The sequence below is a fragment of the Scyliorhinus torazame genome, chromosome 17 (genome assembly GCF_047496885.1).
Source record: "Scyliorhinus torazame isolate Kashiwa2021f chromosome 17, sScyTor2.1, whole genome shotgun sequence".
Taxonomy (NCBI): Eukaryota; Metazoa; Chordata; class Chondrichthyes; order Carcharhiniformes; family Scyliorhinidae; genus Scyliorhinus; species Scyliorhinus torazame.
The window spans coordinates 119,752,378-119,775,741 of NC_092723.1; the positions used below are offsets into that span (position 1 = coordinate 119,752,378).

At 49.9% G+C, this 23,364-nt stretch overlaps 1 protein-coding gene across 2 annotated transcripts in view; it reads right to left on the minus strand.

The window, feature by feature from the left end:
* The window catches only part of LOC140394110 (protein sidekick-1-like), a 360,429-nt gene extending 342,645 nt beyond the window's left edge, over positions 1-17,784 (minus strand). For both annotated transcript variants that reach the window (XM_072480961.1, XM_072480960.1), the window contains exons 1-2: positions 17,648-17,784; positions 272-419 (exon numbers count right to left, since the gene is read on the minus strand). In XM_072480961.1, coding sequence (XP_072337062.1) covers positions 272-375 — 104 coding nt within the window. In that variant the 5' untranslated portion in view covers positions 376-419; positions 17,648-17,784. The remainder of the gene's footprint in view (positions 1-271; positions 420-17,647) is intronic.
* Positions 17,785-23,364: the final 5,580 nt, after the last annotated feature.

Here is a 23,364-nt window from a genome sequence, read left to right on the forward strand (position 1 = left end):
CCCTGTGTTTGTGGGTTTCACCCCCACAAGCCAAAGATGTGCAGGGTAGGTGAATTGGCCACACTAAATTGCCCCTTAATTGGAAAAAATGAATTGGGTACTCCAAATTTTTTTTTTTTAATTCTCCTATTGGGCCAGTAGATAGAGGGGGTTGAAGAGGCCAAATGGTTACCATCAAGAACGTTGCTATTTTCTCACTGACTGGAAATACTTTGGATGATAATGAATGCGACACTGCAAACTTTGCTTGCCCCATGGAAAAATAACATACCTGTTGGTTTCTGTGCTGTATTGCCCCTTCCCCAGTTGGTTCACTGCGCACACTCGGAACTGGAATGAACGAGCTGGTGTCAACTCACTAACTGTAATATGCATCACTCCTGGATTAATGCTGGGTAACTGTACTTTCCACGGTGAGTCTACAGAGTCAAACAAATTAGCAAAGAAGTTCCAAGAATTAGCACATTTAGTAATTTTAAAGTTCTTCTCAACGTCTGTTCACAAATGTCAAGAAATCGTATTGCAATTATGCAAAACATTTAAGTCAAATTGTACACCTAATTATTTAATGGAATAAAGCCACCCTTCCGAGGGGACTATTATTCTGTGCGTTTCTGAGGGTGTTCATCATCGTAGGTTAATTTCACTTTTCCCTCACTAAAACAAAACACCTCTCTGCTCTTCGTTGCTTCAGCAGCCCAACTAAGGCATTATGGGTTGGGACCCCGGGATGTCAGGGTTAAATGAAGCTGAGGGCTCAGCGGATCTGCAGCACAAAAGAAGAAGCTGCTCGCAATTCAGGTAAGAGTGGGGAGCTTCAATTTTGAGGTGTTCTCTCTCCAATTTTGAAAATCTTTGTCTACTGCAGCTGGGTCATCGTTGCGAAAGGAGAGCTTTTCTATAGTGGAGCCAGGCTGAGAGAGGGTGCCTCAAAGCCTGCCTAGAGTGCTAGGCACTGGTCTAGCCTGCCGCCAAGAGGTTTCCTTTAAGTAGCTGATCTAGTCCCCAATGCTCTGGAGAGGCCTGGAGACTGGAAAAGTCCAGTCAGCCTCTGACAATATTCATTAATATACCTTCAAAGGTCTTTAATTGGCAGTCTGCTGATTGCAGGTGATTAGCCCTGTTATCCCCTCCATTCTGTCTTTGGGAAAATGGCGTGGGGTCTTAGAAGAGATATAACATAGATGGACAGTCAGGGAAAAGAATTCCAGTGAGAACCTAGGCAGCTGAAGGCGAAGACCCCAGTGGTGGTGTGATGAAAATCAGAGATGCGCATAAACACATGGTATGAAATACATATCGATATACATACATATGCAAAAGTATAAAATTGCAAAAGCAATAATGATTTAAAAAATATTACACTTCCAACCACTAATCCTTAGGGAGTGCACTGCTCTCACACGTAGGCCGGAATTTTATGTGCACCCCAACCCCATCGGGAGCGAGCTGGGAGGCGGGGCAGGGTGAGGCAGGTGAAGTCAGATGGGATGGCAGGGAGTTGCTGTGCCAATCGCCAATCACCATAGATAGGCCATTTGTCACCTGGGGAGACAACCCAGTAAAACCTGGAAGCCTCCTTGCAGGCTTGTGTGCCCCTACTGATCAGGCACCTGTGGCCCATGGCGGTCCATCATCTATCACTTCCAGTCCCTAACCCTTCATCCCATTATGAACTCTTGTTTTAGATTGCACCACAAGAGGAAGTATCTGCTCCGTGTCTATTTTGTCAATATCTTTAATCTTATATTCCTCAATTAGTTCTCTCATTCTTCTAAACTCTAGAGTGCAGAGGCCTAAACTGCTCAATTTCTCTCCATAAGACAACCCCTCATCTCTGGAATCAATCCAGTGAACCTCCTCTGAACTGTCTCTATTGCAACTACATCCCTCCTCAAAGAAGAGGACAAAAACTGCACAATACGCCAGGTGTGGTCTCACCAATGCCTTATATAGTTGCAACAACACTTCCCTACCGTTACACTCTATTCCTTTAGCTATAAATGCTAACATTCCATTTGTGTTCTTTATTATCTGCTGTACCTGCATGCTAGTTTTCTGTGAATCATGAATAAGGACACCCAGATCCCTCTGCTACGGAGCATCCCAAAGTCTCTCTCCATTTGGACAATATGTTGCCTTCCCATTTTTTCGACCAAAATGCATAACCTCACACTTACCCATGTTAAACTCCATCTGCCACATTTTGGGCCACTCTCATAACCTATCTGTATCCATTTGTGAGGTTTTTATTTTATCATTGCAATTTACTATCCCACCTACTTTTGTATCATCTGCCAATTTGGCTGTAAAACCTTCTATCCCTGTATCCAAGTTGTCTATATAGATTGCAAACAGCTGGTGCCCAAGGACCAAATCCTGTGGCACCCCACTAGTTACATTGTGCCATCCAGAAAAGGACCCATTGATCCCAACACTCTGTCTTCTATCCAAGCTAATAAATTACCCCTAATCCCATATGATCTAACCTTGTGAATTAACCTTCTGTGCGGCTCCTTATCAAATACCGTCCGAAGTCCAGATATACTACATCTACAGGATCCCCATTATCCACTTTGCTTGTTACATTTTTGAAGAATTCCAGCAAATTAGTCAAACATTATTTATCCATCATAAAACCAAGTTGACTCTGATGGTTAGCATTTTGACTTTCAAAATGTCTTGATATTACTTCCTTAATAATTGATTCTAACAATTTCCCAACAACAGATGTTAAACTATGGGCATCAATGTAGTACAGTGGTTAGCACAGTTGCTTCACAGCTCCAGGGTTCCAGATTCAATTCCCGGCTTGGGTCACTGTCTGTGTGGAGTCTGCATGTTCTCCCCGTGTCTGCGTGGGTTTCCTCCAGGTGCTCCGGTTTCCTCCCACAGAACAAAGATGTGCAGGTTAGGTGGATTGGCCATGCTAAATTGCCCTTAGTGTCTAAAAAAAAAAGGTTGGATGAGGTTACTGGGTTATGGGGATAGGTTGGAAGTGTGATGGGCTTAAATGGGACGTTCTTTCAATGGGCCGGTGCAGACTCGATGGGCCGAATGGCCTCCTTCTGCACTGTAAATTCTATGATTCTATGAACTAACTGGTCTGTAATTTCCCACATTCTTCCTCCCTCCCTTTTTGAGTAAGGGCGTTACGTTAGCATTTTTCCAGTCCACTGGAACCTTTGCCGTGTCCAGGGAATTTCGGAATATGATAACCAATAGATTGAATTTCTTCGCTCCAGTTCCTTTAACACCCTATGATGTAGGCCAACAGACCCGTGGGACTTGTCCCAATAGCTTGTTGAGTACCGTTTCCCTATTGTTGCTGATTGTTCTAAGTTTGGCCCTTTCTATTACCTCTGAATTGCCCATTCCTATAGGAATGGTTCTAGTGTCCTACATTGTGAAAACTGAGGCAAAGTATTGATTTAGCATCTCTGCCATTTCTGTGTTACCCATTGTCACATGAGAGTACCTTTAAGAATGGATGTTTAAGCAATGTACCTTTAAGAAAATAGTGATATCAGAGAGTGGGTGGAGCTGAGCTCAGGTCAGCCATTTTGCAGTTTAGTTTTGCAGTTTGAAAAGAGCTTGGGGAGTTTCTGTGTTTGCAGTGAGCTGGATCTCTGCCATGAAAGACCATCTCTGGATCATTTGGGTGATTTAAACTCATAATTGTAAAGCCTTTAACCTGATATGATTTTGTTTAAAGGTGTTAAGTCTCTTGGAAGTTTGAAGGAACATTTTAAGGAATTCTTTACTGTTGCAATATTTTCTGAGTTATCTTTGCAGTAAGGAGTGTTAAGAGATCCAATGTTTATTAAAGATGTTAAGTTGAGTTCATGGAATAAACAGTGTTTTGTGTTTAAAAACCCACGTGTCCATAATTGTAATCCCACACCTAGGGAAAAAGCCGTGTGCGAGGAAAAGCAACAAATCCGTTAAAGGGAGAGGTTGGTTGAACTCCATGATACATTTTGGGGTTCTGAAAACGCCTCGCCCATAACACCCATTATTAACTTTTAGGTTTCATCTTCCAAGGAACCAACATTCACCTTAGCGACTCTCTTCCCTTTTACGTACTTGAAGAACCTTTTGCTGTCTTTTTTGATATCTTGCGCTAGTTTTCTTTCGTAATTTACCTAAGCTCTTCTTCTTATTTTTTTTATATCCCTTTGTTTATGTTTGAAAGTTTCCCAATCTTCTAGTCTGCCACTGGCCTCTACAATATGATATGCCTTAGTTTTTGTCTTTAAATCGTCCTTGACCTCCTTGTTTAGCCATGGACGTTATTTTACCCGTCTTACCATCCTTTTTCCTCACTGGGATATATTTTAGTTGTGAGGAATTGAGTATCTTCTTAAACAGCTGCCACTGCTCATCAGCTGTCCTACCTTTTAGCCTTCCTGCCCAGTCTTTCCGGTCCAAATCTATCCTCAAGCCTATGTAATTTCCTTTGTTTAATTCCAGAACACTAGTGTGGGACTCCACTTTCCCACCCCCAAACTGAATCTTGAATTCTACCATACTATGGTCACTACTCCCTAGTGGATCCTTAACTATGAGGTCATTAATTAATCCCCCCACGTTACAAAATACCAAATCCAGAGTAGCCTCCTCCTTTGTTGGTTCCCCAACACACTGTTCGAAGAAACAATCTCTAATGCATTCAATGAACTCTGCCTCCAGGCTACCCTTGCAATTTGATCCCCCCAGCCTATGTGGATATTAAAATCACTCATAAATATTGCCATACTTTTTTTGCAAGCCCCCAGTAGTTCCAGGTTTATACTCTGCCCCACTGCAGAACTACTGTTTGGGAACCTATAGATTACTCCTACCAAGGACTTTTTCTCTTTGCAATTTCTTATTTCTACACAGACTGATTCGGCATCTTGATCTCCAGTGTTTATGTAATTTTCTTTTTCTGCACCGATCCCTTTCGTCACCAGCGGGACGCCGCCACCTCCTTTACCTTTCAGTCTATCTTTCCAAAATACTGCTTACCCTTGGATATTCAAGTCCCAGACATGGTCTACCTGTAAGCATGTTTCAGCACTCACCACCAAATCATACCCTTTTGTTTCTATTTGCAGTGTTCACTCATTAAGTCTGTTTTGAATGTTTTCTGCACTTAGATACAAAGCTTTTAAATTTGCTTCACTGTTAAATTTCCCTACTCTTCCATAATTCCGTAGTTCATAATGACATTCACGCGTATTATTATTCTGTCCCTCACCTTTATTTTCTGGTAACCATTCGTTAATCGGTACTCTTACCTCTTCCTTTAATTTGGGTTTTCTAATTTCCCGTCCTATTCAGTTTAAAGCCCTAGCTGCAGCTCTAGTTATGTCATTCGCTAAGTCTCTAGTCGCAGCATGATTCAGATACTAATAATCTTTATTGTCACAAGTAAGCTTTACATTAACACTGCAATGAAGTTACTGTGACAAGCCCCTAGTTGCCACATTCCGGCGCCTGTTCGGGTACACTGAGGGAGAGTTCAGAATGTTCAATTCACCTAACAAGCATGTCGTCAGGACTTGTGGGAGGAGATCTGAGCATCCGGAGGAAACCCACGCAGACACGGGACAAACATGTAGACTCCGCACAGACAGTGACAACCCAAGCCGGGAATCGAACCTGGGATCCTGCCGCTGTGAAGCAACAGTGATAACCACTATGCTGCCATGTCACCCAGATGAAGATCGTCCCATCGGAACAGGTTCCTCATTCCCCAGTATGGTGCCAATGTCCCATGAATTCAAACCCATTTCTCCCACACCAATCTTTGAGCCACGCATTTAACTCCTTAATCTTATTGACCCTGTGCCAATTAGCTTGTAGCTCAGGAAGTAATGCAGAGATTATTACCTGTTTGGTTCTGATTTTTAAATTGGCTCCTAGCTGTTCATACTCCCTCAGCAGAACCTTTATCCTTGTTCTACATATGTCAATGGTACCTAGGTGGACCACGACAACTGGATCTTTACCCTCCCACTCCAGCTTCCTGTCACCCAAATAAGATATCCCGAACCCGAGCACTAGTCAGGCAACACAACCTTCGGGATTCTTGGTCCTAGTTACAGAGAACAGTCTCAACCCCCCTAACTATACTACCCCCAATTACAACTTCATTTCTTTTCTCTCAACCCCCACCCACTTGAATGGCTCCCTGTACCACGGTGCTGTGGTCAGTTTGCTCATTCTCCCTGCAGTCCCCATTCCCGTCCACACAGGGAGCAAGAATCTCAATCCTGTTGGACAGGGACAAGGTTTGAGGCTGCTGCAAGCCTACATCCTGGATCTCTCTACCTTCCTCACTCGCAGCCTCCTATCCCTGACCACTGTATAAATTTAAGTTAGTTAGTCTAAGTGGTGTCACTGCCTCCTGAAACAGTGTCCGTGTACCTCTCCCCTCCCTGTCCAAAAAAACAATCCACCACTACTATATTTCCTGTTAAACCATGTGCTCTAATTTTGCTGACACACTGTGGCACTGTATCAAGCTCCCTTTGAAAGGGTGCACAGGGCACTATTTTAAAATTTCCAGATGACGAAAGTGATCTGTGAGGAACTTAACGATAAACTTAAGACATTGACAACCTAGTAGAATGGGCAGATAAGTGGCACAAGAAATGTAATGTAAGGCGCCGCACGGTGGCGCTGTGATGAGCACTGCTGCCTCACGGCGCTGAGGACCCAGGGTGCTGAACAACACAACCTGGGAGTATGTCTTCAAATCATTGAAGGTAGCAGGGCAGTTAAGTAAGTGGTTCATAAAGCAGACCGGATCTTGGGGCTTTATAAATAGGGGCATAGAACACAAAAGCAAAGAAGTTATGAACCCATATCAAACGCTGGTTCAGCCTCGGCTGGAGAATTGTGTGAAGGCTTAGGAGAGAGTACGGAGAAGATTCATCAGAATGCTTCCAGGGAAAAGGAATTTTCAGCTATATGGATTGCTTGGAGAAACAAGGGCTATTTTCCTTGGAGAAGGGATTTAATAGAGGTATACAAAATCACAAGAGGTCTGGGCAGAATAGATAGGGAGAAACTGTTCGCATTATCGGAATGATCAAGAACCAGAGGATACCGATTTAACATGATTGGTGAAAGCAGCAATCACACCGGGAAAAACGTTTTTTACACAGTGAGTGATTATGATCTGAAATTCGCTTCCTGACAGTTTGGTGGAGGTAGAATACATCAAGGCTTTTAAGAGATAATCATATAATTATCTGAGAAGAAAATGCTTGCAGGCCCACAGGGAAAAGGCAAAGGGATGGGGTCAGGTGAATTATTCTTGCAGAGAGCCAGCATTTACACAAGGTGTCAAAGGTCTCCTTCTGTGCTCTATCCATTCTATGGCCAGAATCTTCAGATGGCGGCTGCTCGCCTATTGCCATCCGAAGAGATGATGGGAAAACATTCCCATCGATTCTGGTGGCCCGGCTGCCAATTTAAGCTGATTGGCATTAGGTGGGACTTCCGCCCCCTCACTTAGGACAAAGTCCCATCTTAAAGTCCCACGATTTCAAAATCCCAATATTCCTTTTAGAACTGAGAAACCCTCAGATTGTTGTTTTAAGGCCAACTGGAAAGACTCTAGCAGTCTGGGTTCCATCTCCCATATCCTTGAAGCCTAGGCAGGAAATGGTCCTTAAGCTGTCAATAAGTTGGCCACTTAAGGGCCTCAACTAGGCCAAGGTTGGGTCGGCCAGCCTAGGGCTAGCCCATCCAGCTTTAAATTGCAGAGCGGTGAGGGTAGGTGGGAACCTGGTGGGAGTCCATCCGAAAAATTACAGAGCCACCACCTCCCATTCACATCCCCCCTCCCACTCCCCGAGCCCCATACAAACCCGCAGGCAGGGAAATGTAAAACTGTGCCCATTCTTTCCCGGGACCTCACTACTCAGAATTGATTATTTCCCCAAAATGTTCTTCTTCCTCCAATCTGGGATTTTAAAATAGAAGACTGGCCATACTCTACTCTAACTACTATTCTTTGTCCCCTCATTTGCCCTTCAGCTTAGATGGTGTCCTTCACCATGAGCTCTACCCCAGCTCATTAACTCAATCAGAATAGTTTGAATAGCATGTTTAACAAAGAAAAACACATAAATGTGAAATTTATCTATTGAGAAGAAAGGCAATGTCCGAGATAGATCCTCAATATGATTAAGCAGCATGCTTTAAATTGTCAGTGCTTTGTCTAATTTACATTGTTCATAGATAAAAATAGCAAAGACAATCCTTACTTGTCCTTAACAGTGATAAGAATAAACTTTAGCATAGAATACCTACAATGAAGCAGGAGGCTATTCGTCCCATCGAGTCTGTGTCGACCCTGCAAAAGAGCACCATACCTAGGCCCAATCCCTGCTGTAGCCCTGTATCCCCACCCAACCTTTATATCTTAGCATGGCCAATGTACCTAACCTGCACATCTTTAGACTATGGGAGGAAACCCACGGAGACACGGGGAGAAAGTGCAAACTCCACGCAGACAGTCACCCGAGGTCGGAATCTAACCTGGGTCCCTGGTGCTGTGAGGCAGCAGCAATAACCACTATGCCACCATGCCACCCCAGTTGTCTGAACTGTAAAAAAAATAGTTGCACCTGAAGTCAAGTCAGCGGAACATCAACGGAAATCAAGAGTCCCAAATGCCAACTCAAATCTTCTTCACCCAGCTCCCGAGCATGAGGCGGACAAAGGAAGTGCTTCATTGACACTCTGAAGGCTCACCTCAAGAAATGCAAAATAGACATAAACTTCTGGGAGACCCTTGCTCAGAAGAGAACTATGTGGAGGAACCTCATGATTGAAGGGACACAGTTCTTAGAGAACACCTGATGGCAAGAGGAGTTCCGGAAAAGGAGCTCGAGTCAAGAATATCAGCCGATCTCGAGTCCAAGGACGAAACCTACCTCCCGTAAACACCTACCAAGTGTGCGGTCAGAGATGTAGCTGTAGGATTGGACTGATCAGTCACATAGGGACCCACAGAACCCATGACCAGTGACACGATGTTTCTTAGTTGGCCAATCATACTCGTTAATGAGTGATCGCCAAAGGAGGAGCAGATAAACATGAAACCGTTAAGTCTGAAGAAGTGGTGCAGTTCCAACAACACAATTGTGGTTTAATAGTAGATTATTTTCTGAAAGATAAAATCTGATCAGCTTTTACCAGAAAAAATGTTTTTTTTAAATTATCACTAGAATGCCTTAAAAGAATGTAAAAACATAGGTGGACAATCTTGTTTATAGTAGGTGCTATTGGCACCATTGTCGTTGTTTTGGATTTACTAAATCCTGGCATGGGTGGCATTTCCCCTTAAAATTCAATGTGAGCTGAATTAAATCAATACTATGGGAATGTTATGATCACTGAATACCAGATTAATGACCTTATACTCCTGATAATAACTTTGTCACAGATAATGACTTGTTTGGTTCTCCTCCCAAAGTCAACAAGACATTCTATTCGAGATTTTCTTTCAAATTAACTGAGAAAAGGGAATATAAACTAAATTAGAAAACATTTAATTGGGTAATAATGCAGCAATCACAGTGTAAAAATCTACTCAGATGCTAAAGCTGAAAAGATGTGTTTAGATTTGATTCACAACTGTACTGTAATGGTGCACTTCATCAGACAAATTTATTTAAGCCTGTTACAATTCATTGCCAAGGCAATAATAGGTAAAATACTGAGAAGGGGAAAACAAGAAAAATCTGTACCTCAAAATCTTATGTAAGAGGACAAGTTGATAAAACTAGGCTAATTTTCAATGGTGGCAAATTTGAAGAACATGATCCAAGTCTTCAAGTGTAGAATGAGATTGATAACATAAGATTTAGACAGTTGCAGTGGTCTAGCAGCCCTGATAGCTGCGGGAGCAAATTGTAATGGCCGCTAAGTTTCGCAAGCAGCCAAAAAGGGGGTCTTTGCACTGGCGAGATTTCAGTTTAAAATTATCCTTGCTCCCTGCCGGTGACATAATCAGGGCACCTGGGGCGGGATTCTCCAAACCTCCAGGCCGAAATTGCGATCGGTGCGGGGGCGGAGAATGGACGTTGACTTCGCAATTCCGGCACGACGCCGCTCCCGCGATTCTCCGATCACCGGAGAATTGTTGCGAATCGCACGCACGCGGTCTACGCGGCACGGTTAGGGGGCTATTGACAGAGGCCCCCGCGGCGATTCTCCGGGGACAACTGGCCAAGTTCCCGAAGGCGTGGTTTTAACCACGTTTTGCCTGTCGGGAACGGCCGGTGGCGGCTGCGGGCTCAGTTCGCGGCTGCCCTGTTGGGGAGGGGCAGGTGGATCCTTCACCGGTGGGGGCCTCACAGTCGGACAGGGGAGTGATCGGGCGGCACCGATCCACGGGCACGTGTGATCTCGGGGTGGGGGGGGGGCCCACATTTTGGTGCCGCTCCGCGATCCAAGTTCGCCATCGCGCATGGCATGGCCGCCGCCGTGCACATGCGCGGACTCCCAACTGGAAGTGCAGCCAGAGCTGCGAGAAACACTCGGGGGCCCTGCTAGCCCCCTGCGGGTAGGAGAGTCACTCTGGACTTTCTCACCCACAGTTGGTGTGGAATTTGCTGCAATGAAAACAATTGCCATGTTTTATTTTACACACAGACACAGTTGCATATCTGTTTACAGACAACAACTAAATTATGACTGCCTCTTTAACAGGACAACAATGACCTCAAAGTGAAGGGTGACCAAAACCCATTTCCTGTTAAATTATGGTAGCCTTGTACAACTTATTGCCTTTGGGAATTAAAAACAAGCACTTGTAAACTTTAAAATTAGATAGTCCAACAGCTGTGGAAAATATCATTACTGTATGACAGCTGATACAGAAACCTATTAATAATTTGAAATTCTGTCGGAATCTGGGGCGTCATTCTCCGACCCCCCAGCGAGTCGGAGAATGGCCGTTGGCCGCCGTGAATCCCGCCCCCCGCCGGTTGCCGAAGTCTCCGAAGGGAGAAAGGTCGGCGGGGCGTTAATGGCGCCGCAGACGTCGGAGAATGGCACGGGTCTGCGCAAGGCAGCCGATTTTCGGCCTGCCGATATTCTCCCTTCCGGATGGGCCGAAGTCCCGTCAACGCGATGACCGTTCACGTCGACGTAAATCAAACCTCCTTCTCATCGGCGTGAACCTGTGCTCCAGGTTCACACCAACCAGCGTGGAGGTGAGTGACGGCCTGGGGGGTTGGCTCTGGGCAGGCAATGGCGTGGCCGCAGTCTGAATATGTGGGGGAGAGGTGTGTCTCGGGTTGTGTGTGTGTGTGTGTGTGCGGCTGGGGGGTGGTTAGAGTGGGCTGGGCTCCGGGGGAGTGCCGGGAGGGGGGGTCCGTGCCCGGGGATGGGGGGGTCCGTGCCGGGGAGGAGGATGGGGGGGGGGGTCCGTGCCGGGGAGGGGGATGGGAGGGTCCGTGCCGGGGAGGAGGATGGGGGGGGTCCGTGCCGGGGTGGAGGATGGGGGTGGGGGGGTCCGTGCCGGGGAGGGGGATCCGTGCCGGGGAGGAGGATGGGGGGAGGGGGGGTCCGTGCCGCGGAGGAGGATGGGGTGTCCGTGACGGGGTGGAGGTTGGAGTCCGTGCCGGGGAGGAGGATGGGGGGGGGTCCGTGGCGGAGGATGGGGGGGGGGGGGGGGGGGGGGGGGGGTCCGTGCCGGGGAGGGGGATGGGGGGGGTCCGTGCCGGGGAGGAGGATGGGGGGTTTCCGTGCCGGGGAGGAGGTTGGGGGGGGGGGGGTCCGTGCCGGGGAGGGGGATGGGGGGGTCCGTGCCGGGGAGGAGAATGGGGGGTCCGTGCTGGGGAGGAGGATGGGGGGGTCCGTGCCGGGGAGGGGGATGCGAGGGCAAGTGAGTTGGTCCACCTGGCCAGGTGCCAGCCTCCAACAGTTGGACCCATGCGGTCCATGCCACCTGGCTGCGGGGAGGATGGGGTATGGGCAATGATGACATGTCAATGTCCGTCCCCCCCACCCCCACCCCCCCACCAGGCCGTCATGTTTTCCGATCATCCAGCGATGTTGGCCGCCTTGGTGGCAGCCGCTAATGTCTATGTTGCCCTGGATGAGGATGAGGAGGAGCGTGCCAGAGAGGCGGCGCAGGCTGCCGCAGAGGGGCAGGCGGCAGCCGCCCAGGCTGGAGGGACACCTGATCGACAGGACAAGGAGGGGGAGGAGGACGTCGCGGCCCCACGGCAACGGAGGAACCCGAGGGTGCCCCGTGTGTACCGGCCCCGACAGTCATACAAGGACCTCACGGACCGGGAATGCAGGAGGAGACTCCGGATGAGGCGGGAAACCGTGGCACACATCTGCCACCTGCTGGCACACCTGTCACCGCGTGGCACTGGCGGGGGACACCCTCTCCCCGTGTCCGTCAAGGTTACGGTGGCCCTGAACTTTTATGCAACGGGGTCATTCCAGGCACCGAGTGGGGACCTGTCTGGCATATCGCAGACATCGGTGCATCGGGGCAGTGACAGATGCCCTATATGCCATGGCGCACCGCTACATCCGCTTCCCTGTGGACCGGGCCAGCCAAGATGCCCGGGCCGTGGGCTTCTCTGCCGTGGCCGGGTTCCCCATGGTCTAGGGCGCGATCGATGGGATGCACGTCGCCGTGCGGCCATCTGCAGATAACAGGGCCGTGTTCACCAATAGGAAGGGGACCTATTCGATGAACGTACAGGTGGTCTGCGACCACCGCATGATGATCCTGCAAGTCTGCGCCCGTTACCCAGGCACTGTACACGACTCATACGTGTTGTCGCGGTCATCCATCCCCGGCATGTACGAGGGACGCCATCCCCGGCTGAGCGGCTGGTTGCTGGGCGACAGGGGCTACCCATTGCGATCGTGGCTGATGACGCCTATACGGAGGCCACGCAATGAGGCGGAGAACCGCTACAATGATGCCCATGTAGCGACAAGGGGAGTGATAGAGAGGTGCTTTGGCGTGCTGAAGATGCGTTTCAGGTGCCTGGACCTCTCTGGGGGCGCCCTCCAGTATCGGTCAGACAGGGTCGGCCGCATCATTGTGGTGTGCTGCGTCCTGCACAACATAGCCCAATAGAGGGGCGATGTGCCGCAGGCAGAGGAGGGCGGAGTGGAGGAGCAGCAGGAAGAGGCGCAGTCCTCCCCAGATGAGGGGGATGGGGGCAATGGTCAGGGCAGACGGGCTAGACACAGGCGGGTGCCTGTCCACCGTTACCGGCTGGCCCAGCGGGCAGGGGACAGGCTGATAGCCGCCCGCTTCACTGACTAGATGGGCGTGGGAATCGTGTAGTCTGGCCACAGACCGCACACCATGGCAACAGCCGGCCACCCACACCCCCCACCCATCCAGCACCCTCACCCCCCTCCCCAACCCCACCCACCCCACCCGCATGCACCCCCCCCCCCATTGCCGATCCACCTGCGGCACAACGGCCGGGCTCACACAGTTGCGGGTGGACGCGTGTCTATCGCAGGCCATGGAGGATAATGACAACCCGCCCTGCGGTGAGCTCCTGGCTCCACATCGTTGGACTATGTCTGACCCATGGCCACAGTACCACCATCCACCCGGACCATCCCTGCATGCGGCTGTGACACTGCAGCGCACGGTCGGTCCCGTCCTCTGCCCGGGGGGGATGTTGATGTCGGCCCAGGGGGAAGGGGGCAGACTCACCTGGGGCTGAGGTAAGACCACCCCTCACACACACACTTGCGCTCAACGTACATGACACCCCCGCACGCTTTGGACAGAGCACAAAGGCAGCTTCTGTAGGTGTAACATTGACTTTAATAACCAAACGAGTTCATGCGTGTGCCCTAGCCCCTAAAACTCATCTGTGCCCTGCACCCGTGCCAACTTACTCAGTGTCTAATTGTTTGGCCTTACGGGCCCTTTGACTACGTCTACGTGGTTCCCCAGACGGTACAGCAGAACTGGAGGTGGACTCCTGTGATTCCTGACCTCTGACACGGGATCCCTTTGACGGCCGTTTCCTGGGGCGTCCTGGCCTAGATGGGCCAGGCTGCGGCCCCGGGCGACTGGGATGGCGAGCTGCCAGCCTGTCCTGCCCGTTGCCCACCCGATGCACCTGGGACGGAAGGGGGGGGGGGGGGGGGGGGGGAGTCCAAGGTGTCGCGGTGTTCCGGGACCACCCCTACAGGGGGAGCCGGGACGGACCACACCACCTCCTCCTCCCTCGGGGTGCCCGATGGCCCCCAGGCCTCTACATGGGTGGGGGATGCGAACGGACTGGCCATCCGACGCCCCCCCCGGCATCTGGCACTGCCAGTCGTGGAGGCCCATGCTGGTATCGACAGGGGTCTGCAGGTTTGCTGCCATGGAGCCCAGGGGGTTGGCAAACCCTGTCTGTGACAGTGCGACGCCAGCTCGCACATGGGCAATGGCGCTGATGCCCTCAGCAATGGCCTGCTGAGACTGGGCCATGGCCTGCAGAGACTGGGCCATGGCCTGCTGAGACTGGGCCATGGCCTGAAGAGACTGGGCTATGGCGTTGAGCGCCTCTGCCATCTGGCGCTGGCAATGGCTCATGGCCTCCTGTGAGAGGGCAGCCATGTCCTGGGCCACAGACACCGCCTGCACGGAAAGCCCCAGGCCTCGCAAACCGTTCCCCATGTCTGACACCGTCGCACCCATTGCCTCCACCGCGGAGCCACCCGTGCGGTGTCGGCCTGGGTGGCACGCATGACCGGCACCACTTCCAGCTCCTGGACGCGGGTGGACTCCTCCACCTGCGACTGCAGCCGCCGCAAGCCGGCCGTCACCCTCTTCGCTCGTCTCCGGGTCGGCGGTTGCATCGGATCTAAGTGTGGGTGTGGAAACTCCAGGAACCCGGGATCCATCTGGGCGGCAGATGTTCGCTTGCGCTGGGCTGCCCTCCGACCGCCCGGCCCCTCTGCTGCTCCTACCTCCACCTGCTGTACCGGGACGGCTGTGTTGTGTGCACCAGTGAGTGTACCAGACGCCTCATCACTAAAGTGCCCAACCGAGGTGAGTGTTTCTGCGATGGTGGAGGGTGTTGGTGACAGCAGTGGCGTTGTGCCGTGCTCTTCGTCCCACTCTGAGTCCATGGCACTTTGGGGTGGGGGTTCGTCTCCACACATCCACTCTGAGTCACTGTCCGGTATTTCGTCTTCCTGGGTAGTGCTGTCCCGGGTAGGGGTGTCCTGGCTCGGATGTGACGGGGGCCTGTGGCTGCCCCCCTCGTTGCTGGGTGGTCGCTCCCGCACGTGACGGGGGTGTAGTCTCCCTGTTGCTCCAGGTCTCTCCGTCTCCCGTGGTGTGCGAGGGGCATCCTGCGGGCGTCGAATGCCAGAGGGTCCGGGTCTCTAAGTCTCCCGTGGTCTCCGAGGGGCATCCTGCGGGCGTCGCATGCCGGAGGGTCCGGGTCTCTCCGTCTCCTGTAGCCTCCGAGGGGGATCCTGCAGGCGGTCTGCATCTGCGGGGTGGGTGCCTGGACGTTTGCTCCTGCGATACACAGTGAAGCATGCATGGTTAGACACGCAGGCAGTGATCAGGTGATATGGGGGAGGGGGGATATGGGGACGGGCTGTCGGTGGCTCACTCGCTAGTACGCCCCTGACCTCTGCATCAGCAACCTCCCGGTCGTCAGTTCCGCCAGCCAGTTCCAGGGCCCTTTCCTCGTGTTCGGTCAGTGGTCTCTCATCAGCGGGGCCTCCTCCAGTCCTCACATGCTCCCTATTGTTGTGTGCGCGCTTCTGTAGCGGGGGTGGGGGGGTGGGTGGGGGTGGTGGCAGGGGTAAAAGGCAACAGTGTTAGGCAGGTATATGAATGCACGCCATCGGTTGCGCGTGCATTGCAGAGGTTAAGGTTAGGGCTGGATTCACTTGGGGATATGGGGGAGGGGGAATATGGGGGAGGGGGGGGATATGGGGGAGGGGGGATATGGGGAGGGGGTATATGGGGGAGGGGGGATATGGGGAGGGGGGATATGGGGAAGGGGGATATGGGGGAGGGGGGATATGGGGGAGGGGGGATATGGGGGAGGGGGGGATATGGGGGAGGGGGGGATATGGCGGAGGGGGGATATGGGGGAGGGGGGATATGGGGGAGGCTCACCCTGCCTGCTCTGACGAGGTCGTTCACCTTCTTGTGGCACTGGGTGCCTGTCCGTGGTATCAGGGCCACAGCGGTGACGGCCTCTGCCACCTCCCTCCACAGATGCCGGCTGTGGCGTGGGGCAACTCTGCGGCCGTGCCCGGGAGACAGGGTGTCCCTCCTCTGCTCCACTGCGTCCAGGAGCGCCTCCACATCCTGTGACTGGAACCTCGGGGCTGAGCGGCGGCCAGCCATCCAGTCGGGTGGGGGGGAGCAGCGCGGCCTTATGAGCCGTCACGCCGTGCGGCGTGTATGACGCTGCACGGCGTGAACCACGTGCGCAAGCGCGGATCCCGTCACGTCGCTGCTAGCCCATTTCAGGCCGGAGACTTTTGACCCATTTTTCCGGCGTGACGCAAGTCGGATTTGCTCTGTTTTTTGCGCCGATCGGCGGACTTTGCGCCGATAACGGAGAATTTCGCCCCTGATATCTTTTCTTACATTTATCAGGCCAAATAGTCCCCCTGTAAAGGAAGAAATGAATGTGTATTTTAATGTAAGAAAGTTAAAACAGTGTGCACCATTTGATACAGGAGACAAGGTTAAAAGAAACGGATACAAACGATCTTCTAAAGGATCAAAAATGTATAACAGCCATTAATTCTTTATAAAACAACACAGTTAAGAGATTTGGGATGGGGGAGGAAGATAACAACATGTTATAGTTGTACAGCCATATATTGCTGAATGGAAGGAAATGTAATATCCCATTTTTAGGCTTGTTTAATATTTTTTTAAACAACTTTTGCTGCAGTGATGTCTGCAAAACAAAGTCTCATATTCAACAACCATGCTAAAATTTAAACCAAATTATCACCAACTCTGACAGCTTTTAAATTCGTAATTTTGGATTAAACTAAAGTTGCTCCTATTAATAAGCTGGCCGAACATTCACAGATAACAATAGGCAATCGCCGCTCTAACCGTTCCCCAATTTCAGAGGCATACTCTACCATAACGTTTCCCCATATTCCAAGGAAAGAAATTGCTCTTTCACAGGTATAATAGGCTGAATGGCCTCCTTCTGTGTTGCACGTTCTATTCTATGAAACGTCCATCAACAGTGGAGTCAGAAAGAAAACAAAGGGAATAGGCACAAAAAAACTTGGAAAAAATGCTGCACTTAAATCAATAAATATTAAAGGAGAAAGGAAATGTATGGAAAAGTGCTTTCACTATAATATTGTGACTTTTTAGTTATTAGAGAGCCACTGCCTAGAAGGGTAATTCAATGTTAAATATCCTCGCTCAACTACACAAAAACCTACCACAATGGAATTCAAACTCATCAGAATTACTTAACTAACATTAAGTAAGCCTTCTGTCGTCAATAAATTCCAGTCATTGCTAATTAACATCCTTTTCATGGAAGATGCTCATCAAAACACAGCTAATTTGTATCATTTTTATAAGCATTGTTCGCACAATTGATAAGACTGCTAAACACAGCAGTGTAAAAGTAACACTCACTGTTTTCAGACAGCTCCACAACGTAGTGCAGGATGGGGCTGTTTCCATCAAAGGGCCGGTGTCCATGATAAATCCACTGCCCGGTTGCTTGAAGAGTTCAAACTTGCCTGCAGATTTCTGGGTGGGTGAGGGAGTTCACTAAAAAAAAAAAAAGGGAAAATGTACTAAACATGGGTTATTTGATCTACTATGGCTTGCACATGTCAAGACCAAGTCTGGTCTCACAGTTGAAAAATGATTGAAAGTCGGGGAACAATTGGTCTGGGATTTTCAATGAATACTTTGATTTCATACTGGGCTGTAACTTCCGAGTTCCAGGGTGTTGTATTCGGGGGGGGGGGGGAACACGGTCGACGACCCCAAAAATGCGCTAGGAAACCCACACCCTGCCCACCTGGAAGTTCCACTCCACCCCCCCCCCGAGGTTCCACCACCCCAAGCCATCTAGACATTCCACCCCACCCGTCCAGGAAATTCCACCCCACTCCCACCGCCCCACCTGGAGGTTTCAACCCAATCCCCCACTCCGCCCGGAAGTTCCACTCCATCCCCCCACCTCAAAGTTCCAACCCACCCGCCCCACCCCACCCCGGAGGTTCCACCCCATCCACCCTGCCCGAGGCTGCACCCCTTCCTCGGCCCCCATCCACCTTACCTCAGCCCACCCGGAAGTTCCATCCCATGTTTAACTACCTTGATTAAGCTTTCTAATGAAGCAATAGAGATGGTTGATGCGGGTATTGCAGTTGATGTGGAGTTAATTGGCAAAATTAAAGCCTCTGAAATAAAAGGGACAGTGGCAGCACAGATGTGAAGTAGCAGAAAACAGACTAATGATTAATACTTGTTTTTCAACTTGAAGAAAACATTAGTAGGATTCCCCAGGGGTCAATAGTAAGAGTACTGTTTTTCTTGAGGTGTATTTATGACTAGACGTGGGCACAGCTTCAACATTTTCAAATGACACAAAAGTATTGTGACCTGGTGGCAATGATAAAACAGACTTCAAGGAGATATAGGCAGGCTGGTGGAAAGGGTGTACACATGGTAGTTGAAATTTAATGCAGAGAAGTGTGAATACATTTTAGTCGGAATAATGAGGTGGGATAATATTAAAAAAGGATGAAATTCTAAAGAGATTCAGAAACAGTGGGATGTGGGGTAGATGTGCACAAATCGCTGAAGATGGCAGGGTGCGTTGAGAAAGTGGTAAGGTATATGCGATCCTGGACCTCATAAATAGAGACATTATGTATGGAAGCAAGGGGAAACTTCATTTAACACTGGTTCATTCTCAACTGAAACATTGTGTCAAATCCTGGGCCCTGCATTTTAGGAAGGATGTGAAGACATTGAAGAGGGAAAAGAAAAGATCTGTGAGAATGGCTCCAGGGATGAGGGACTTCAGTTACAATATTAGAATGAAGAAGCTGGGGCTATTCTCCTGAAAGAGAAGTTTGAGAGGAGATTTTGTTCCCGGGCATAAGGGTCAAAAATCAGAGGACACCGATTTAAGGTGAATGGCTAAAGAACCAAATGTGACATAGGGAAAACCTGTTTACACAGCGAATGGTTAAGATTTGGAATGCACTGCTTGGTGGTGGCAGATTCAATTCCGACTTTCAAAGGGAATTGGATAATTAACTGAAAATTTCAGGGCTGTGGGGAAAGGACAGAGGATGGACTTAGCACGGGTTTGTTGAAAGTACGACCTGGGAGCAGATGTGGCCAGGGAAGTCTTGAGTTTCAATGGAAGATTATTCTTGGAGCTGCTCCTCTAATTACAAGCCAGTTCTCTCCCACTTTTGCTTCTGAGAAGCAGACTAGTGAGCCTGTCAGCAGCAAATGAGGGATGGTGAATGTGTTGAGGGCTACTGAGCTGAACGAGGGGAAGCAACAGCGAGGTTAAAGCCCAGGCAGCCAGATTAATCTAACTCAAAGCCCAAGGAGGGCAGCTTCGAGTCAGGGCCCGGGAGGGCGGCTTCGAGTCAGGGCCCGGGAGGACGGCTCGGGTGGCCTGCTTCGAGTCAGGGCCCGGGAAGGCATCATCGGGTTGGGGCCCGGGAAGGCAGCTTATGGTCGAGGCCCGGGAGGGCAACTTCGAGTCAGGGCCCGGGAAGACATCTTCGGGTCGGGGCCCGGGAAGGCAGCTTATGGTCGAAGCCCAGGAGGGCAGCTTCGAGTCAGGGCCCGGGAAGACATTTTCGGGTCGGGGCCTGGGAGGACAGCTTTGAGTCAGGGCCTGGGAAGGCACCTTATGGTCGAGGCCCGGGAGGGCAGCTTCGAGTCAGGGCCCGGGAAGGCATCTTCGGGTTGGGGCCTGGGAGGACAGCTTTGAGTCAGGGCCTGGGAAGGCACCTTATGGTCGGGGCCCGGGAGGGTGGCTTCGAGTCAGGGCCCAGGAGGACGGCTTGGGTCAGGACCCGGGAGGACGGCTCAGAGCACGGGAAGGCGGCTTCGAGTCGGGGCCCGGGAGGACTGCTCGGGTTGGGGCCCAGGAAAGCGGCTTTGGGTCAGGACCCGGGACGGCGGTTTCGAGTCGGGGCCCAGGAGGGCGGCTTCGGGTCAGGGCGCAGGAGGGCGGCTTCGGGTCAGGGCCCAGGAGGGCGGCTTCGGGTCAGGGCCCAGGAGGGCGGCTTCGGGTCAGGGCCCAGGAGGGCGGCTTCGGGTCAGGGCCCAGGAGGGCGGCTTCGGGTCAGGGCCCAGGATTGTGGGTTGGGGTCGGGCCCACGAGTGTGGATTCTGGTTGGGGCCTGGGAGGGCGGCTTCGGGTCAGGGCCCAGAAGGTTGGATCAGGTCGGGGCCCAGGAGGGTAGGTTCGGGTCGGGGCCCGGGAGAGTGGCTTCAGGTTTGGGCCTGGGAGGGTGGCTTCAGATCGGAGAACGGGTTTGGGTCAAGGCTCAGAAGGGCGGGATCAAATCGGGGCCTGGGAGGCAGTGCATTGGTGGGCCCTGGGAGGCATGACGTTTTGGCGCACTGGGGAAGAGATGCTGCTGTGGTGAATATGTGAAAGTGTTTGTGGGAGTATATGTGGGAGCGTGTGTGGGAATGAGTGTGTTTGTATGTCCCAGTCTCAGGTTTCTCACTCATTCTCCCCACCACACACCAACAAATACACACGCACCCACTCTCACTCCCCACTGACCCTCTCATACAGTGGTTATTTTTTATTAATTTTTGAAAACAATTTATTGCTGTGATATCTGTACCCTGCTCAGCAATTGTTCCTTTCTTTAAAATCTCAACTTTTTTTTGAAATTCAGTTTAGTTTTGTGTCAAGCATTATCTTCCTGAATTACACTCATCAGCCTCTTGTGTGAGAAAAGTATGCAAATGTAGCCCCCGAACGAAAAGGTTGGACAAGCCTGGTCTAGCTGAATTGCTCTTGTAGAGAGCCGGCACAGACACAAAGGGCTGAATGGCCTCCCTCTATGCCGTAAGTCAGTGGCGTAGCTGAACTCCCAGCTTTTGTTGCTGGATTGAGGCCTAAGATCCCAACGATTGCCTCAAATAAAATGGCAGCAGGCCAGATTCTTGATTTGAGAGTGAATGATGAGTATTTGGGTTCCTCCAGCGTCCATAAAAAGAAAGAAGTAAAGTTTCCTGGGCCATTTTCTGAGCAGCCGTTTGTGTCCCTTTAAGGACTATTGGTCAGGCTGTTCAACGCCTGGCACAAAATGTCAAAGCATGCTCACCCATTTATGATGTGTTGGGTGTTCTGGATCACATACAGGTCACCAACACTTGAAGTAGTGCAACAGTATTTTATTAAAAGGTTAACTATTTAAACATACTTGAACTGTGGGTAAATACGATACCAGCTTGAACTAAAGACCTTTGCCTTGTCCTAACCAGTTGATGCACTCAGCACATGGTGAATATCTGTGTTGCAGACTGTGAGCTCTGGGCTCCTAGCTGGCTGCTACTCGAATGAGCGGGAACTCTGATGTCCCCTGTCTTTATAGTGCATGTGCTCTCACTGGTGATTGGCTGCGGTGTTGTGTATGTTGGTTGGTCCCACTGTGTGTCCATCAGTGTGTGTCTGCACCGTGATATACTGGTGTATATTATGACAATTTATATGGCCAACTAAAAATTGCATCATTGGATGGAGACTGTGCATCAAGAAGGTAGCTGAGGTGAGCCCTAATTCACTGATTTTTAATTGCCGACTGCCCTTTTTCCAGAGAAACAGATGTCTGGCAGCTGAAAAACTGCTCCCAAGGTATTTCTCTGCAGTACAGGCGGAGCAGCTGAAAGATGTAAAACGAAAGTGCTGCGATGCCAGGACTGCCAAGTGGATATAATTACAAGGTTACATAGGTGCTTTTCATTATAAATGTGGTCATAGGAATATTTAGTGTGAACATAAAAATAAACACAGAATATATGAATTTAAAATGGTGACTGAAGTATGCCTACGTGCGTCCTGGTCTAATGATCTCCCAACGAATAAAGCTGCTTCACGTGAAGACAATGTTTAATCTTGTCAGTGGTACAGCATACTAGGCATAAACTGGAATCATAGATAAATATCTGAAAATATTGGCAATGACTTCCAAAGATCAACTAAAACTTCACCCCAGTGAAACACAATATAGGTCATGTGGCAGACTGGGCTGTCTGTCATATCTTTAATTCTAGGAAGGCTGTAAATTTATTCATGGTGCACAAACGCCTATAACCCACAAGTGTAGAAATTACTATGAGAGAAAATTGTGGAAACTCTTGAAATGTTTGTTTTTGATATTCCTCAGTCTGCTATCTAACCAAGAGGTTAACCATTTATTGTAAATGAGTTGGCATATTTGTTAAAGTAGCCAAAACCTGTACATTAATAAACAATTGTGCTAAAAATGCAATCTGTACCAAAATAACTTTTGCTGCGAAATTTATTATGAAAATCGCTTATTATCACAAGTAGGTTTCAAATGAAATTACTGTGAAAAGCCCCTAGTCGCCATATTCCACCGCCTGTTCGGGGAGGCTGGTACGGGAACTGAACCGTGCTGCTGGCCTGCCTTGGTCTACTTTAAAAGCCAGCGATTTAGCCCTGTGCTAAACCAGCCCCTGATGTGTTTTATTCAGCATTCACTAGTAAATATTACTAAAGATTATAGCAAAAACAATCATTGTAAAACCATTGGTAATTCAGCTTGATGGGAAAGTAAAACTTGGATACTCACATGACTTCTAGGCGGGCGGTTCTGAAGTCGTTTCCTCCCAAGGACAAAACTTCACAGGTGTAGTCACCAATATCACCTGACCATGTTTGACTAATGTGGAGTGATCCATTTTTCCCTACATAAATTCTCGGTACCGTATTTGCATTAATGATATTTCCATCCTTCTTCCAGACAAACCTAAAAAAATTAACACTTTCAAGGCTCCACAAAAGTAACCATTAATGCAGTCAAATGTCACATCTTTAATCCCCACACACAGCCAAGTAAGTAAAGTCGCCAGTGTCCCAGATGACCATAGGCTGCTTTCCCCTTTGAGTGGGTCAGCCGACTGGTGGCGATTTATCCTGAGAATCACACCTCAGGTGGCGCCTTCATGAATAACCTCAGTCAGTACGGGAATTGAGCACGTGCTTCTGGCCTCGCTGTGCAACACGGACCAGCTGTCCAGCTAACTGAGCTAAACTGCTAGGCTTCGGACAGATGGCAAATAAAAATTTAAGAATCTCAAACGCGAACCCAATCTGTCTTGAA